Here is a 19,927-nt window from a genome sequence, read left to right on the forward strand (position 1 = left end):
ATGCTTTTGATGGTTTCTTATCAATGAATTTTTCACAAATCATGCATCTGAATCATGCATTGTGTGTTTCTATATTTCATAATTTGTATCCTTGACATTTTCGTTCCTCAAAAATTCTATTAGAAGGATGAATTTTTGTATACCCCGTATACAACTTCCAAGTACTTCAATCCACATACAATTAGCTTTGTCATGTTAAAATCTAGCTTTTGAAGAATAAACACTGAGTTACAAATCAAGATTTCAACTGAATATTTATTCCTCCAAAAAAATATTTTGGTGTTTGATGTTTGATTTGTAACTCAATGCAGTTTTTTACAAGCAACAGCTAATCAAGAATTCACAAAGCACGAGATGTGCATATAATCTCTCCCTTACATTCATGAGCAACCACTACCATTTCTTAATTAGAAGATAAGCTCAGTTGCACAGTTGACATTTAAAGCCAACACTGCAAGCCAAACAGCTGGTAACGAAGATGTCCACCTGACTTCAGGTGTGCTACAGTCCTTCCCAGAAAGGACAAAGATAACAAACATCACTGCTCACTCTCATAAGAGGGTCCTCCAGGGACTGCCCGGCATTGCTTATGGCCTCCTTGGACACAACAGCATCTCCATTGGCCTGGATCTCCAACACAGCCATCTGCACCCACAAAATATTTAACTGAGAACATCTTTTTATATGAAAATGGACATTGGACAAGGTGAGATTCACCCCAGTTTTTTCAAGCTGGAATGTATGTTAACATTTTTTTCATATTAATTTATACCACAAAATAATATGTGGTGTTTCTAGTTCTGAATCATGATGCATTTATTCTTTTTTAGGAAAGTCTAGTGTGCATCTGTGAACTACTCCCTTGCTAATGTAGTAAATGTAGTCAACTTCAGATCTTCAGACTGTCAGGCAAATGGGCCATTGGGGCTTGTGCAGTGTGTGTGTTTTATGAGTAATGGCAGTCTTCTGTATATGTGTGTGCACCTTGTGAGTCACACAGACAGACAGTTGAGGCCCCATAATGCTGTCTAGCTTGGATAAATGTTCCCATGCAGTGCTGTGACTGTGACTGCCATCTGACCAGTCAGTTTCCTGGGTCCAGTTCCACAGACTGGACAGTCTGAATCACACAGTCACACAGTCTGCATGAAAAGGAGTTAAAATTTCAGTTCATATTTTGATATGCCTGCTCAGATTTTGAGTCAATGTAGCCTGCAGGACACTGCAGCATCCATCTACTGTCTGCAGAGAGGCCATCTCTTACCTCCAGGGCACATATCCCAAAAGAGAAAATGTCGATGGCGTAGTCATCTTCAGATGCTAAAAAGAGATTGTTTGGGGGGGGGGGGGGGCAGTGGTGAAAGGATGGCGACAAGGTAATGAAAGAACAGGAAGAAAGAGGGAAGAAAGAGATTTCTTGAATCTTAGAAAGAAAGCTTGTGGACGCAAAGCTGTTACCAGAAACTGTACATCATGTTAAAATAGAAACAATGGAGCCCTAGAGAAGTACTGATGTACAGTACCAGTGAAAGGTTTAGACACACCTTGCTTTTTCCTATTGATGTTTAACTTTCTCTGTTCGTAATCAAACTATTCATACGTGGTGAAAGGGCAGATTCTCAGCTTTTATTAATGCCTATTTTTGTACATATTGGTTTTACCGTGTAGTAATTAAAGTATGTTTTATACACAGCTCCGCTTTTCAGTGTTTGAGACAAATTACCATAATGTCAAATAAAATAGTCATGTTTTTTATTTGGCTGCATATTGTTTGCATGCCATGACTTCTTGAAGTCTGTGACCTATCAACATCACCAAAGTCGATATCATATTTTCAGGTTGTGGAACAAGAGATACAAAAATCTTTTTGCATTTCAATGGATCTCTATGGGAACTGAGGGGTGGGACTAGATTCAGCTGTAAATTACATCAAACACTCAAATGTTATTTGTTTATCTGGTACAAAAGCAAGCACCTACATGAGCTGTATGCATGCAACAAAGGATGTACAGCGTTTTCCAGTTTATTTCCCATGCAAATATGGTTTACAATTTGCCTGAGAGGTAGTACAGCTGGCTTGCCTCACTGACATAGAGCATGCAGCTAAGAATGCTTGTGCATGTAAGCAATTGCACATCACAAAACACATGACGAATCACGCAAGGCAGTCTAATTTGGCTTAACAGCTGCTCACAATAAACCTAGCAAACATTTGAGGTAGACCCACAGTCAGGCTGGCAAACACAGCCCAGAATGCCAGATTCATGCCCACACAGTCCAACATACTGGCTAAAAGGGATAGACAGACCGATACTCACAGCCATACTCTGGAGAGAAGAAATGGAGGTTCCTCTGCTCATCCCGGTGGGGCCGCACTTTACCCTGAACACCCACCTCTGGGAACACTGCAAAAAGAGAGACTGTGGAAAAACAAATCTACACTCTGAGCAAAAAACACTTTCCTCCTACTACTACAAAGTCCTAGAACTCAGTTGCATATTTAAGTGACTTTTAGAAGAAATTGTCATTGAATGTAGTATACTCCAAATTTAAGCAACTGAATTTTAACAATAATAACAAACTCAAAACCACAAGCATGCAACATAAATATTCTTGTTTTAGACTGGTATAAAAATGTATTCATATATTAGCCATGAGAACAGAAGATGGACAGGAGACAGACTTATCAGACAGCCAACAATAGATAGACGGACATAAAAACAGAGTGCAAGCTGTTGAGATGTGGGTTCTTACCATTGACAAACAGCCTGTGCCAAACTGGAGTCAGGGAAAAGGATGGAGAACAGTAAAGAAGACAGTTAAAATAAAAATTCAGTGACACACTGTAATTTGGAACAAAAATAGATGCATCTTCAAGCAAACCATTCCACTAGGGATGTGACAAATCATCAGTTTTTGTAAACAGTTACCACCTCATTTTGAAAATGGTTAGCTGTGTAACAGATACTGCTTATGACCGCCAGGGGTTGTATCTTATGGGGGGAAAAAAAGTACAGCAGCCTGTAGTAAAAGCAGTGTAGGCTACTTCCAGGCATTATGGTCAATAATGCATGCAACATGTGTACAATGATGTATTGCTTTACTTGTCTTTATATATACAGCGTAGTGGAAAGCTATGTTCAGTTTGCCAGTAGTTTGAATTTGCAGGTCAGCAAATAAACACCTTGGTGAACCTTAAGAAATGCCATACAATACACCATAAATGAACCAACAACTACAGATTTAAAACACACATAAATTATTTGATAACTATAATACTTCAGCATTCAATTCCCTGTAGTGTTTGATTTTCTTAACCCCCTGAAATAGCCAAACTCAGCTTACCATTTCAGCTTCAGAAACAAAATTGGTAATCGGTAAGCAATTCTTGGTAAATATGTACAACTAAGATTCGGTTAACCATTTAAACGTTACACGGTTCACACACCTACATTCCACAGTAAAAAAAATACACCATTGCCCATAAAGGCAATCCTCTTTTCTAATCTAGACAAGAGGATTATGAGAGGACATAATGTCTCACAATCCACTCAGGTCATTTCAGTTCACTAGTTTCAGTTTATAACTAATCCGTCTGGTTCATCCACTGCCAGTATTCTATTCAAGTATAATAACAGCTTCTAGGTTTTCAGCATCCAGCATTGGTAGCCTTGACAATGCGCAGTACAAGTCGTTTCATTGTTTACATTAGGGCCTATTCAGGAGATTCAGGAAGCCAAAAACAATACAGTAAACATTCTGGTTTGGGCATACCTGAGCCGATTTTAATGAGGCCGTTGTGCTGGATAAATATGGTGTCACAGGTGAGGTTGCCATGGATGATAGGTGGGTCACATGAGTGCAGGTAACTGACAATGACACAAACATTACAGTCAGTATACTTGCAACCACGATAGTTTGGATGAGCAACTTGAACATGTACATCCAAGATCTTTTCGCCTACATTGCAAAACACAATCCAGACTGAATCAAAACAATAGCAAGACTTTCCCATATAGTCACTAAGAAAAATTGAATGTGTACTGTAAAGAAAAAAAAGCAGAACCACCAGTTTTATGTGGTATCAGTGTACTCTGTTTTACTGATGTTACAGAATCACAGTGGTAGCATGCTAATGTCTTTAATCATAGGAATAAGACTTAAAATACAAATAGCTTAACTCAGGTAATGACTGAAGACAACATGAAGTTCTGGGTCAAGATTGTAGGTGATTTCACAGCATGGAAAATAATGAACACAACGTAAGCCTGGCAGAGTTTCCTGTGTGCTGACCTCCCTTTGTAAAAACCACAACAGGACTAAGCTGAGGGAAAGACTAAGCTTCCTGGGAATAATGAGGCCAGACAAAGCAGGACACATGCAGAAAAGAGCATGTAGCCTACAATGACATGAATTATCATTTGCTTGCAAGGATTAAGCTATATGTTCTATATGACTAAACAGTAATTTATTTCCAGTGAGGAGTAATATAAATCAATAAGCAGGGTAAATATGATACAGTATTACATTAAGTCAAATATCTGCACAGATGCCTAAGCAGCCTTGCAATGCTTATACATTTTGCACAGTCGGTAAACCAATTATACTGCTGAATGCTCAGCAGGGCAACTGAGGTAACGCACGTTGTATAGTCAACGGTAAAAGAGCATTTGCTACTTCACTTGTGCTTCTGTGGGATAAGCCATCTAACAGCCTCCCAAGCTTTTGTAACTATATTTATGAATTTAGCCTTCTACACATAGTCAAATGAATGTCATTGCATTGATCAGCAACTATAGACGGTGGCATTAGTAGCTGAACTCTTTGCACAAGATGAGGAGCCATTTGCTCTCAAAAGGCAGAAAGACAACCTGTCTACTGTGAATCTCTGCTTCAGTCTCAGGTTTCACACAATGAGACAGTGCTGTAATTAGACTGGGATATTACACACTGTGGGCATTATTCATTCCCAACACACTCTTTCTATTATACCCTTCCCTGAAAGGTTGTACTTCCATTGAAAATATGTATGCGATCATTCACATGATATACTGCAGTATCAACTGGGACGTAGCTGTGAGCTTCCTTGCTAGATGTCAACCCTTATCAATAAATATCGAGCTTGGCACACAATGACAATCCTTGGATATTGACACTGATGATACATTTCTTGTGCTAGCATTTTACAAACTATCATGTTTATTAGTGAGGCAAGGTTATTTGTCACTTCATTACATTCTGACTGAGGATTCTTAGTTATTCAAGTCAGCATATCAACCACTGTAAGCATGGTACCCTGGGACAACTGTCCATATTCCTTATGGGTAATTAAAAACATTTATAGAACAAAACCAATTTGTTTGTTTACCCTTATCTTCATTACCTGTTCAGAAGTGTTGAACCTCTTACATAACATGAGTTACAGTCAGTTAGCCAGGTAGGTCAATATACCACTTTGTTTAATATCAACTTATATAATAGAATACATAATTTGACCTGAGGATGACATGTACTGGAATCCAGAGCAAACTAAATGCAATAATGTCTGTGAACTTGTATTTCTTTCATTCAATTTACACCTGGTATTTTCTACCTTTTTCACTTGCGCAGAAATGTATATAAATTGGAATCGGCCTGGTTTCATTGCCCTGCCATAGGTGTGCCTTACCTGAGGGCAGAGAGGATTTGTGTACACCAGCGCTTCCATGCCTGGAACACAATAAACACAGACAGGCAAAGGTTACTGCACTACCACTTTGTATGCTCTCAACTTCCTGTCTTTGCCCCCATATGAACTATATACAAAATAGAGACCTCTGTCGAGGAACAATGTTGTCAAATGAATAGCAATGTGGAAACTGGCTTTGCTCAACACTCTCCCCTACCAGTTCATTCACACACCTAATATCTTCAATACAGGGAAAAATGTCAGCAAAAATATGCTCATCCTTTTCAACCAAAATAAGGCAGAATTAAAGAAATGCTGCTTGTTTCAATTTTCCAGTGGCTTCACTATATCTCTACATTCACAATCACTACAATATAGTTTGTGGCAGCTGCAGTACAATACTGTACTATACAATCAGTGTCCCTATAATATGAATAAAATGCACAGTGTTACATATTTTGAATAATATGAAACACCAATGTAAAGTCACTTATTAGTGTGTTAGGACACCACTGACCTCACCACTAAACTGGCTGCTCTCGATCCAGATTGAAGTCATCTGATCTATGGTCACTCACCTGGTTTGGATTGCGGTTTGAAATGTAAGCATCACACTCCCAAAGCATGCCCTTTTACCTTGGAGCTTCATGCTCACATCACCTTAGGCCTTATTGTTCGTGAAGCATGAAAGCAAATACAGCTGTCTCTGGAACTGGAATTCTGCCAAATTAGCTCCTCTTTGTAATTCATGAGGTCTCTTGTCAGATCCATAACTGTCAAAATTATTGGCAACCAGGCTTGTCTAGTATTTATGAAAATAAGCAAACATGTGCTGGGCTGCAATTTGCTCATTTACTGGATGAGATACCCTATTTATCCAAGTGTTTCCATTTTTGTTAGACTACCTATAGCCATGCAGGTTCGGAAATATTGTTCATTTTTTTGTCATTTGTAATTATATGTACTGCTGCCTGTCTTGGCCTGGTCTCTCTTGAAAAATAGATTTAAAAAAAATGGTACATCCTGGTTAAATAAAGGTTAAAACATTTTTTTAGAGCATTGTGGAACAAACGTTTCATACTCTACATGCTTCGAAGCAATATTTTTCACTTCAATTTGGAATTGTCAGCTGTGCCACCTAATTTACCACCTAAGCCACCCACACCAACATGCCCGGAGCACTGTAGCTCATCCACACAATTTAGTTTTTACTCCCCTAATATATTGTTAAGAGTTTTAATTCACAGGGAATCTTATCATTGTTGAAATTAGACCAAAATGTAGTTTATTCAAACAGAAATATGTATGAAGTGGGACCAATTTAGGAAAATGAATAGCTAGCCAGCTATGACTAGCTAGCCATAGGTAAGGCTGGCTATGAGGTTACCCCTGATGAACTCAATGTGAACCTTTGGTCACTGAAGTCAGTTATGTGTCTGACAAGTCTAGCCACTGTGCAAGGCCTTTTCTTGGAAATAAATGCATCGTCAGCCGCAAGGGAGATCAGGGCAATGCGTACACAAGGGCTGTCTGAAGCACAGTTTAGTCACATCACATTTTCTTCAAATACGCACCATTTGCAGTGTCTAAGACCGCAGTACCTCCTATCACCACATGGTGCAGACATCACAAGTCTGTGGAGGGAAGGGAGGAGGCTGAGGGACTAAGTGTAAATAATTCCCCTTTTCTTTTAGCTGTGAAGTGATTCCTGAAAAGCTTCAGTGTCATATTGTCATATCAGCCTGGGTGGTAAATATTCTCATTTTATGTGTCCCTGTACCATCTACATGCAGAGGGTGTAAGTACAGTAATATGTTTCATGGTGTATTAGTTCTCCCGTGATATAAATAGTAAATGGTAAATGGTTGGCATATAGCATCTCATTCACCCATTCATACACACTCACACACCAACGGCGATTGGCTGCCATGCAAAGGCACCAACCAGCTCGTCAGGAGCATTTAGGGATTAGCTGTTTTGCTCAGGGACACTTCGACACACCCAGGGCGGGATCGAACCGGCAACCTGGCAGACGGCTGCTCTTACCGCCTGAGCCAATGACATGACTGCTCTTACCGCCTGAGCCAATGAGACGACTGCTCTTACCGCCTGAGCCAATGAGACGACTGCTCTTATCGCCTGAGCCAATGAGACGACTGTTCTTATCGCCTGAGCCAATGAGACGACTGCTCTTACCGCCTGAGCCAATGAGACGACTGCACTTACCGCCTGAGCCAATGACATGACTGATCTTACCTCCTGAGCCAATGTTGGCCCACATAAATGAAAGACATAATCCAGAAGACTGAACTGAGGAGGAGATTGAAGCACTTTCCTCTTTAAGTGATGATCTTACCTTCACATTCATGGTCTTGTGGTTTTTCTTAGTCTTCTTCAGAAACTGCTTGAGACTGCCTGAAGACATGTACTCTGTGATGAATATCACCTGTGACAGAGAGGGAACGAGAGAGAGAGCGGGGGCATTAGTGCAGACAGTGAACTGGGGACAGGCTTTGGAATTTCCTGGTCTGTATGAGTCAAAGGAAATACTGCTATATTTAGTATGGACTACAGGCTAATGTGGACTATAGACTAAAATGGGGAGCAAAGCTACCAAAAGGAAAAGACTGACTGAGTTAGAATGAGAGTTTGTTCCTTCATGTCTCCTTCAGAATATCTGTGACAACTAACATAAAGATTGCACTAATGTGTGCGTGAGAAATGTTGTGAGTTGCTTACTCGGGCCTGGTTATCCCTCATGTCCAGCCAGTACTTGTGGAACTTGACAATGTTTGGGTGCTCCACCTGCATCAGGTTCTCAAACATAGCTTTGATTTTGTCCTAAGATACAAACACACACGTGTACACACACACATTACATTACATTACATGTCATTTGGCTGACGCTTTTATCCAAAGTGTCTTACAGTTGATTGGACTAAGCAGGAGACAATCCTCCCCTGGAGCAATTACATTACATTACATTGCAATGCTGGGTTAATGGCCTTGTTCAAGGGCCCGACCCACACACAGATACACTACATAGTATTTAAGAGATGGACAGGAAATACAACATTTGAACATGCTTTTTGGGCAAATGATTATAAGAAGGAGGCAGGGGCCAAACCCTTGTTGAAAATTCTGGAGAAAAATGAAGACTCATTAAAATAGAGCAGTTCTTATTAGGATTTATAATGTACAAAAATCTGATAAAAACATTAGTCATAATAATTCTAATAATGTTGTGGAGTGCTTGTGTTGGAGAATAGCAAAATATTTAAAGATAATAAGCTGCAGAAACATTTTAAGCTGAAGTGTCTTCAGTGAAATAATATACCGTCTTTGGATCCTTTCAAAACAAAATATCCACATTGAAACATGCAAGACAGTTGCAGTTTCATTGTTCTGTCCACCAAAATATTGTATTGTAGTTCATCTGAATATATAAAAATACACAATGAATGCTGAGCGATCCAGCATGTTTGTCTGTCCAAAATGATCCCATGCATAGCAGATAAGGAGTCTATGGGTGCACCATGTTAGCCTTACCTCCAGGGCATTAAACACCTTCCTCTCAGAGAACAGCACCTCATTCCACACCACTTCCACCCCTTCCTCTGTGTCCATGGCCAAAGATGCACTCTCAATTCCTGGGACATTGCCTTGGCTCACCTGCAGGGGGAAACAATGGGTAAGAGCGATGTCACGGTCACAGCCAGAGACATCCAAGTAGCCGCTCTTTATGTGTGGGTGAAATAAAAATCCTTCTAACATTACATTAGACAGGCTTTAATTGCATGGCATTTTCAACCATTTATGAGTCACGGTCATGAAACATTGACTGTGCACAAAGCTTGATGTAAAAAAAAAAAAAAAATAGAATGTTAATTTACTTCATCATACTACTGAAAAGAGAGAGAGACAGTGATAGAGGGTACAAGGCCATTAGAGCAGACAGTGAAATGGGGACAAGCTTTGGGCTTCGCTAGTCTGGGCACTGAGTCAAAGAGACAGGGGGGGTGTGGGGGTGGGGGGGGGGGGGGTTGCTGTGCTTAGAGTGGACTGCCAGCGCAGCTGTGGGCTCTGCCGCATATGCTTCAAATGAATACCCACAAATCCAAAATAACATCAACAACAGAGAAACGCACAAACAGCAAACATAACCCCAAGCTAGACTACAAAATACGGTCCAGAATTCTTTCTGAAGTAAGCTGACTTTATTTGGCCTTACTAATTCAGGAATGTGTGCATTTGAAGCATTTGGAAGATTTAAAAGTGAGCAAATTACCATAAAGCGTATACACAATAATACAATTTTCTCCATATCATCCATTGACCGTAATGATCTGGGTCATACTTTGACTTTTGACCAGTTGCAGACAACCAGATAACTAGACAATATAACTCAGGTTGAAAAATATGATATATACAATCCCAAATAGCATCTATGCTCAATTGTTAGGAAAAAGGAAACTCTATATTTCATTTAAGTAAAAACTGTGAGATCCAAAGATTGGCAAGCAAGCTGACTGTGCCTCATCTTCCATCTCTCCACTTCCCTGCAGGCCATATACAAATTAACGGTTTCATTTGGCATTAGCCAACACGTTGCGGTCTATAGATCACACACAATGGTATTGGATAAAAAAAACAACCAACAAATAAACAAAGTTGGTTTTGCATTGCTATCTAATTAATGTGATTTGTGCAATTTGTACTTTAAGGTATAACTTTACTCTGCCTAGATTATAAATGATAAATTTGCATATCTATACAATGAGGACGACAGCCATGACACCGATTTTTGGACATGAAAAAGCGCACATTTTGAAAATGAGTTTGTACGGTTTGTAGACTTATGGTGGACTGTCTGTCAATGAAATAGCAGAATTTTTAAAGCAAAGCACTTCCTTGAAGGCCCTGTCTAGGACGTGACAATTGGCCTATCATAGATTTTGAGAAGACGCCACCCCTGGTCACCTCTGTTGAAACGCCCATGGAATTAGCCCTTTCAAAATAAAAAGGATTTTCTTGCAGTGATAACTTTTTTTCTTCCCTGTCAGATACAAAGGTCATCTTTCCAGCAACCCATAATCTAGGGTCCTTTGTTTTCCTTTCTTAGAAGGAAGGGTACAGAGGTTACAAAGAGGTGAATGTTTAGTAACGATTCCCACCATCTTTCAATGTCCGCTTTCTCTATACATTTATTCCTTTGTGATTGGATATCCTGTCAAACAGAATAATGGTGTCTGCCCATCTCAAGCCTCTTCCTAGATGGTTATTGTGTAACAAAGATGGACACTGCATAACAATGATCTGTTCTTTGGCTGTGATCCGTAACCCCAGTAAACTCTGATAGGAGCATCTATCGCAGCAACTTTCCCCGCAAAACATAACCATGCTTTTGCATCTGGCTCTTCTTTTCAGTTCATTCAGTATAATTCCCAATTAAGTTTCTGCTTAGTCACACAGTCATGCATTATTCATACTATCTGCTCGTGCTTATTCACTGTAAATTAGCTGCCTTCTGCTGCGAGTTGCATACAAATTATTTTGCTATCCTTAAAAGTAGCAGAAAATACCCAACACAACCTAACCAGACCACCCCTTAAGCATCTCAATTCAATTCAAGTCTTTCAGAGCTAATGGATTAATAACCTAGCCTTACTCTGGCTAATGCCCCACTTCTCACTAACAGGATGCATGCTGTTAGCAGCGCCGTCTAATCCATTTGTGTGGAGTCTCATTTCTGTTGGAAAAAAAGGCTGGACCAACAACATTGCCAGCTGGTCAAGAATTTGAATATGCATAATCTGAGTGACAGACACATTAGTTTTTCCCACACTTTTTTTGACACACACCCTTTATCTGCCCATAGATTTCTACCCAATGTTAGGCTGAGATAACTTGAGAATTTCCAGATAGCAGCAAGAAAGAATCTTGGACTGAAAAATATACCCGAGCTGTTTATGTCAAACCAGTAGCCAGAGGTGATCACAGCTATGTGACATCACCTTCCTCAGGCCCTCAGCCACACACCAAAAATAAATGATTTTGGTTAGGTCCACAAATGTGAGGTTTTATAATAAAAATAAACTCAGTATAAAAACAAAATAAAGTTTTTGTATTCGCCATGTTTATGCCATTTCAATAAAAGCTTTGCATTTCATAATATGGAATTGTAATATACCACATACACAGGGTATTCATTATAGTTTATAGCTTTGATATGGTACTTATACAAGATAAACTAGCTTGCAGAATGGAAATAGCAGTTATTATTTCTATCAGCACAATCCAAACTTTTTATGCAAGCAGTAGGACCCTCATTTGACTTTTACAGAAGCTGGGTCATTCCAAACATTACACGGTATGGTAAACAAACAGGCACAGGGATATGCTAACAGAAACAAAAGTAGAAAAGTGACAAACTGGAGTCAGATATCCAGCAAGCAAATAATTATCCCTATCAGTTCTAGTAGGTATAACACCATATCCAAATGCCTTTACCCTTGTGTGCATTGTGCAATGGCCTGAGCTAAAGGCTCATGCTAAAAGCCAATCCTAACCAGGAATACAGATAAATTTCTACTCTCCCCACAAATACACAAGCAGCACCCCAAATACAACATGTACCTTGTTAATGAGACCAGGCAGACTTGGCCAGCCTGACCACACTGCCTGGTCAAAAACAGCGGGCGCCAGCACATTGAGTTTGTTCATCTAAATATAGAGGAGGATGGCATAAGCCTTTGCAGGCACAGCGCATCCATGGTTGACTCAAAAACCTGCATCCAGCACACCCAAACAACAAACCAACCGCTCTGGAGCATCCTGTGCACCCTGACTTCAGCGTGACCCAAGTAATAGTGGTGAATAGGGGGATTGAGTGATAACGTGCATCCTCCCCTTCCCTGCAGATCCTAATCTCATTAATGTTATTATGTGAGAGGAAGACGGCATGCTTAACGCTGGACCAGTCAATCACATTAACCCAGACGGTACCGGAGTGCTCACTGGCTCAGGGGTCCTGCGGTTGGGAGCTCGAAGACCATTTTAGCTCACTGTTCCTGTTTTTCCCTTCCCTTTACCCACAACAGCAAGGAATATTAGTACTTTGTATGGCGAGATGATCCACTTCAGGCAGCTTGGCTGGGTGCTCTGGGGAAGTGAGACCATGGGCATGAAGATCATTGACTTTGATGGAGATGTTTTTCCTTGCTCAACTTCCTCAAAGGCACCACCCAAAAGCCACAGACATAAGACTCACAAGTATGATCCTTACCAGAATTATATGATTAGCACTTGAAAAATATTTGAGAAATACTTCACTGCTGATTTCTACTTTCCTTCCCAGCATCTGACGACATGCCTACCAAAGATAACAAAGACAGCAGACATTGCTTTAGCCAAATGTAGCATGCGATGGCTTTGTACACTGGTGTTGAGATGCATGTGTGCACCTGTGCCCCGTTTTGCTTTGGCTCTCCAGACAGTGGAATAAATGTCCTCAGGATCTACAGCCAGAAGGGGAGACAGCTCCTCCAGGATCCCGTCTGAGCCGAGGAGATTAGCCCGGATTACCCACAACTCCCCTGCTCTGGGGGACTATGGCACCAGGGTTCAAGAGAGGGCACGAGACACAACCAGAGCCCAACAATAGTGTTTATGTGGATGGACAGAGGAGATGAGAGCAGCTCTGCTGCCATGGAAACCAAACATTCTCTGGCAAACCTATTTGTTATACCTTTCATTTTTAAAGACTTCCTCATGCAAATAAAAACCCATGTATTGTCTGCACATCTGCACATACAATTGCTTGAACATGAAAAACCATAACATCTAAAGTGAACCTGAAAAAGCAGCTGTTGGGCTGGGCTAGATGCAAAGGTTAATAGAACAAGTCCAAAATAGGAATTAGAGTCTCCCATTAGTCTAGAGAATGATGCCGTTGTTTGTTATGTGAAATTAAATAGCACAGCACTCAGCTGTGAAATACACATGGGTTACTTGAATCAGTGAATGCCAGAGAAACTGTAGATCTGTCCAAGGTGTATGAATTATTATAGCCTACTATGATAAGTAATTGTATGTACATAATTAGCAATTCTGCCAAAAAATTCAGAAAATTATTGCTCTGCAATATCAACCATCACAAATATTTGAGAGCAAATTAAGCACTATAATGATTCTATCCACATCCATTAGTACAACATGATCCTCATATAATATATATATCTAACATGTTATCCTAAGATTCATGATATTGTTGAAAAACTGCATGTTTTTCCAAAGCTGATAGAACTAGAAGTAAGTTTTTAGTTATTAGTCATGAAAGTTGCGCTGTTAGGAACACAGTGAGTTTTGTTACAACAAAGCTGGCTACACATTTCCAGAAGAATGGACTGTTCGGCATGCAATACAAAAGAGCACTCCATCAAAGACCTTGTTCGGCTCGGAAGCCATGGTGTGAATCCCAGAGAGATGCTATTCATTTTATTTATTCTTTCTTTCTTATTTTCTTATTTTATTGATCCAATTAAAGTAATCTCATTGGATGACACACCATCTCCGGGGGCAAAGAGTCGGCTGAGTGATGTGCACTCTCTGTTCCCAGAATGAAAAGGGCAGTGTGCAAGTGTGTGGGGAAATGAGACAAAAATGTATTGAATATTCGGGTGTGACTCATGGACAAGAGATGAGTCAACACAGTTTGATCCACAAACTGGAGGCCTAAATCTTGCTTCCTGTCCCATGCAAGCAATAGAATGTATGTGCTTTGAATTGAAAATTTGTAATGTAATTACATACATACAAATGTAATTATTACTCTTATGCCGCCATGTTGAACCTTTAAAATCAAGCCAGGGGGGATTATAAAAGAGCAGCATAGCACCATAAAAAAGAATATTAGTACCTTGAAGAATAGGGAAAGTAAGCAGCAGATTCTATTTTTGCCAATAACTCCTGCTCTGTGCTCAGATTATGCCTCACTTAAATTGAAAGGGAATTAATCCGTGCTAGACTGATAATTATGGCCTCAGACCTGCTGCTGATGATTGCTTGGTACAGGGTAATGCTTTGACACGTTTTGGACAACTTGGCATGTTAAGCACCACGATGATTGTTATACTGTAGCCCCATCCACTCAGATGAAATTCAGCGAACAAGAAAAAGGCCCATGATTCAGTACCTACACTCTCCTGCTCCTTACAAAATAAAAGACTCATTGTTGCATAGGGTTCCACAGAAGCAATTACGCTCTGGGGAAGTACTGCAATGTGGGAAAAGGCCACGTCTCTCAGAGATGGACAGGCAGAAAGGAAAGAAACAAAGGGGGAAAACAAAAGCATAGTAGAGAGCAGGAGGAGATGGTGTCAGGGATGATTTAATGGCACATGTTAAACAGGCTCATCTGCATGGTTATATGCCAAATTTTTGGGTAATTGTCATTTCCACCCTCTCTCATTTCAATTCAAAATATGCTGCATAGAATAGTGAACAGTTCAAAAAAGATTTATATATCTCTCCCTATTGCCCTTATGTCAGCTTAATTAATAGATTGGGATGAGAAGACTTTAAGACGCAGTTTGCTTTTGAAAAATCACAATTGGGTGAAAGGCAGAGAGGGTCTGCTAATGAGCAAACACTGGCATCCACCCTTTCAACTTGCTGACTTGAGTCTGCTTGGGCTATTCCAGATTGCAAAGTGCATAAGGGACTGGCCAAGTAAGTGCAGAAAACCGAAGTAGGTGGATGAAAATGGATTGTGCATAGAGTGCTGGGCAGAGAAGTAAAGGAAGCTGCTATTGAAAAGGTACATAATATGGTTGTTCTTGAAAATAAAAAGGCCTTCATTTTATTTAGACTTGATGAAAACATGATCCAGAACCTGCATCTGGTTCATGCTTATATTTGTATCATATCCGCTCTAACTGCTTCTCCTGTTGAAATTTACATTTGATTTGATAAGCTTTATAATGCAGGCCTAGAAACTATTGTATTATAAATGGGAAATATTTGGGCTGTCACATTACTAGTGAGGTTCCTCAAATGGGACATTAAAACAAATCTACAGTATAGTAAATTATTAGTATGACACGTAAAGAAATTACATTCCGCTATTAGAGATTTACAGTCACTGCAGTGACCAGTTACAAGAACTCAAATAACTGGGCATTTTCCCTTTTCACTAACTGTTAACTGGTCTACGGGAAGAGTAACAACTGCAATATCCAATTTCCCTTGTTGCAAATACAAGTAAGTGCTTTTATATTTCACATCATTTAATCTACATAATTAAAAAAAAAACTGCAGCAGAAATAACAAAAAATAGCGTACAGTGCCTCCCCCGAAAGGAATACTGATATAACTGGTAATTATGCTTTATTATGCTTCCAATTAGTTGCTATCCTGCTGGTATAGTTTTGTAGACTATTTCTAATAAAGGTATGTTTTCTGAGGTCCCATGTTCACAAAATTCAGAAAATCCCTACCTCACTTCCTCTTGCACTCTTGGCTGGGTGTTGAACGGCCTTCGATCACTCTACACCTCTACCCCAGGGACACACCACTGTTGAGCCTGTGTCAGTGATGACAACTTCAAGTTCACAACAATAAACTACTCTGACAGCCACACTGTTATCAGTACATGGCAACATGTACTGATAACAGGCAACTGGTATTCACTACTGAAATTGTTTAAAGGGGACGTACCATAGGTGAATAGAGAATAAATTAAATGAAATTGTTTTATTTTCAATGACGACACAAATTATTTTTTACAAAGACATAATGCAGCTCATGAATAACCGACTACACATATTTGCAGATTTTTTAAATTTGATTTCCTCCCAGTGGGTTAAGTGAGAGATCATTTTTCCATTTCAATGTGTTGAATGACTCAACAGCTGGTAATTTACAGAGATGTTTTTCAAAATGTAGCTTTATTGGTTCCTTATTTTAAAAATAATATATAGAATATTCCAAAAAACTAAATAGCCATTTGTCGACATAAAATACCCCATAAAGTAGAAATGATAAAATATATTAAATAAGCTTCTACAGTGGGAGCAATAATTATTTGATCCTTTGCTGATTTTGTAGGTTTGCCCACTTACAAAGAATGGAACTGTGTAGAATTTTAATCATAGGTACATTTTAATATTGAGAGACAGAATATCACAAAATAATCCACAATAACAACATCATATACATTTTATAAATTTATTATCGTATTTTTGCATGAAATAAGTATTTGATCCCCTACCAATCAGCAATAATTCTGGCTCCCACAGACCAGTTAGTTTTCCATTAAGAAGCACTCCTAATCTCAACTCATTACCCAAAACACCTGTGTCAACTTGTTACATTGTTATGTAGCTGTATAAAAGACACCTGTCCACACAATCAATCAGATTCCAACGTTTCCACCATGGCCAAGACAAAGGAGCTGTCTAAGGACATCTGGGACAAAATCGTAGACCTGCACAAGGCTGGGATGGGCTACAAGAAAATAAGCAAGCAGCTTGGTGAGAAGTTAACAACTGTTGGAGCAATTATTAGAAAACGGAAGAAACACAAAGTCACCGCCAATCTCCCTCGGTCTGGGACTCCATGCAAGATCTCGCCTCATGGGATATCAATGATCATGAGAAAGGTCAGGGATCAGCCCAGTACTACACAGGAGGAGCTTGTTAATGACCTGAAGGCAGTTGGGACCACAGTCACGAAGAGACCCATCAGTAACACACTACACCGTGAAGGATTAAAATCCTGCTGCGCACGCAAGGTTCCTCTGCTGAAGAAGGCACATGTACAGGCCCGTCTGAACACCTGGATGATCCAGAGGAGGCCTGGGAGAAGGTAATGTGGTCAGATGAGACCAAAATAGAGCTATTTGGCATCAACTCGACTCGCCGTGTTTGGAGGAAGAGAAATACTGAGTACAACCCCAAGAACACCATCCCCACTGTGAAGCATGGAGGTGGAAACCTTATGCTTTGGGTGTGTTTCTCAGCTAAGGGGACAGAACGACTTCACCGTATCGAGGGGAGGATGAATGGGGCCATGTACCAGGAAATTTTGGGTGACAACCTCCTTCCCTCAGTGAGAGCACTGAAAATGGGTCGTGGATGGGTCTTCCAACATGACAATGACCCAAAACATACAGCCAAGGCAACAAAGGAGTGGCTCAAAAAGAAGCATATTAAGGTCCTGGAGTGGCCTAACCAGTCTCCCGACCTAAATCCCATTGGAAATCTGTGGAGGGAGCTGAAGTTTCGAGTTGCCAAGCGACAGCCTTGGAACCTTAAGGATTTGGAGAGGATCTGCAAAGAGGAGTGGACTAAAATCCCTCCCAAGATCTGTGCAAACCTGGTGAAAAACTACAACAAACGTCTGACCTCTGTGCTTGCCAAAAAAGGTTTCTCCACCAAGTATTAAGTCCTATTGTTCTATGGATCAAATACTTATAAAATGTATATGATGTTGTTATTGTGGATTATTTTGTGATATTCTGTCTCTCAATGTTAAAATGTGCCTATGATTAAAATTCTACACAGTTCCGTTCTTTGTAAGTGGGCAAACCTACAAAATCAGCAAGGGATCAAATAATTATTGCTCTCACTGTATATATGGGGGGGGGGGGTCATGTAATGATGAAAATAAATAAATTTTAAACAAATTAAAGTTACTTCAAAGCTTTGCAAGAACTACTTGAAGACTAAAAAAGAAAGGAGTGCTGCACAACCCACAATCCACCTGACCTCAACCCCATTAAATATTTATGAGGGCACTTGAAGACTGACAAAAGCAAAGTATTCAGTAACGTCAAAAGATGCTCTTTGGAACATTGTTAAATAATGCTGGGATAACGTGTATCATATCAGCTTTTGCACAGATTTGTGGAGTCCATGCAAGCTGGAGTGTGCGCTGCCATTAAAGCAAAAGTGGGACTTACCAATACAAAGAAATTCTGAAATTCATGTCAATTTTGCAAAGATTCAACTTTTCACTCAAATTGCAATGCTGATAATATAATTTGTAATTAAAACGTTTGTATTAAATTAGAAAAGAATGCAAACTTGAAGTATTTTCACTGGTGGTCCCAGACCTTTGGACCCCACTGTAAATTAAGTGCTAATATCACAATCTCAAAATTCACCTACCCAGCCAAAAAATCACACTTTTCATCTGTGGTACCTCCCCTTAATTGAGAGCCATACAAAAGTAGGCTAATGCTTAAGTGTCTGTATCTAGACCAACAGGGCCTGTGGTCTCAGCTTGTATACTCCCAATGTGAGGTTACCTAAGCATCATTCAGCAGACTTCATAACTCTGTGTATTGATCTGCTTCAAGTGTGTATCCATGCAAAGTGGGGGATAGCTTTTTCTCCAATCTTTCTGGAAATTACTCTCTGCTGCTCCCAACATGGATGGTTCGCATTCTGTGAACATAGTGATGACTACACACATGCAATAACCGCCACGGATCAAAAGACAGTAAAAAAAGGAAAAGCCTTTTCAAAGGAAAGGACCGATTTCACCCTAAAGAAACAGCATGACATTTTACAGAGTAGTCATGACACCAACAGCTGACTGCTGTGGCAACAAATATGAGCTGATGAAGATGGGCGTCTGTGCCCTACCAAACAATTGGAGACAGGCAGTCAGGAAAATGATCAAACCACAAGAACTGCATTGCTTGTTTGGTTGTATTTACCATTCTTTCTATAGATTCCAAGATTAACGTTAATTCATGGACTGCATTTACATCGCACTTTTCATGACCTCAGGGATTTTAATTAACGTGTGTGTGTGTTTGCACATGTGCTTATTCACATAACCTTTTAAGTTCTTATCTCCAGATACTTAATCCCCCTTTTCACTGTACTGACCTCTGGTCTGATTTCACAACCTCACAGGCCTACCCTCCACACAGTAATCTTACTGTACCGAGGCCTCAAGCTCTCCAGCAATTGGCCAAGGAGTCAAGGACATCCTTTGTCTACTACTTTACTGAGGAGAAAAACACTAAATGAACACCAAATTAAATGTTTTTCTTATTTATCCTGAATGATTACTTATCATTTACCCCTGGCTTATGGGTTACAAAGGAGGTCACAAAGAAACACCAAATCTTTTGAAGTACAGACAAAGATCAAACGTACTAACATTCAAATACCGTTTAACCATATACTTTTAACATGTAAATGTATACGTAAATATGATTGTGCATGTCGTTAAGGGTTGGAGCAT

The 19,927-nt window shown here is 39.8% G+C and overlaps 1 protein-coding gene across 3 annotated transcripts in view; it reads right to left on the reverse strand.

The window, feature by feature from the left end:
- The window catches only part of LOC133126993 (nuclear receptor-binding protein 2-like), a 38,161-nt gene that overhangs the window by 3,126 nt on the left and 15,108 nt on the right, over positions 1-19,927 (reverse strand). For 2 of the 3 annotated variants that reach the window (XM_061239566.1, XM_061239569.1), the window contains exons 2-10: positions 9,218-9,340; positions 8,408-8,509; positions 8,025-8,114; positions 5,669-5,709; positions 3,775-3,869; positions 2,755-2,778; positions 2,319-2,420; positions 1,265-1,320; positions 550-645 (exon numbers count right to left, since the gene is read on the reverse strand). In XM_061239566.1, the coding sequence (XP_061095550.1) occupies positions 550-645; positions 1,265-1,320; positions 2,319-2,420; positions 2,755-2,778; positions 3,775-3,869; positions 5,669-5,709; positions 8,025-8,114; positions 8,408-8,509; positions 9,218-9,340 (729 nt within the window). The remainder of the gene's footprint in view (positions 1-549; positions 646-1,264; positions 1,321-2,318; positions 2,421-2,754; positions 2,779-3,774; positions 3,870-5,668; positions 5,710-8,024; positions 8,115-8,407; positions 8,510-9,217; positions 9,341-19,927) is intronic. The other variant, XM_061239567.1, reaches the window with a different exon arrangement.

Source organism: Conger conger, chromosome 4 (assembly GCF_963514075.1).
Source record: "Conger conger chromosome 4, fConCon1.1, whole genome shotgun sequence".
Taxonomy (NCBI): domain Eukaryota; kingdom Metazoa; phylum Chordata; class Actinopteri; order Anguilliformes; family Congridae; genus Conger; species Conger conger.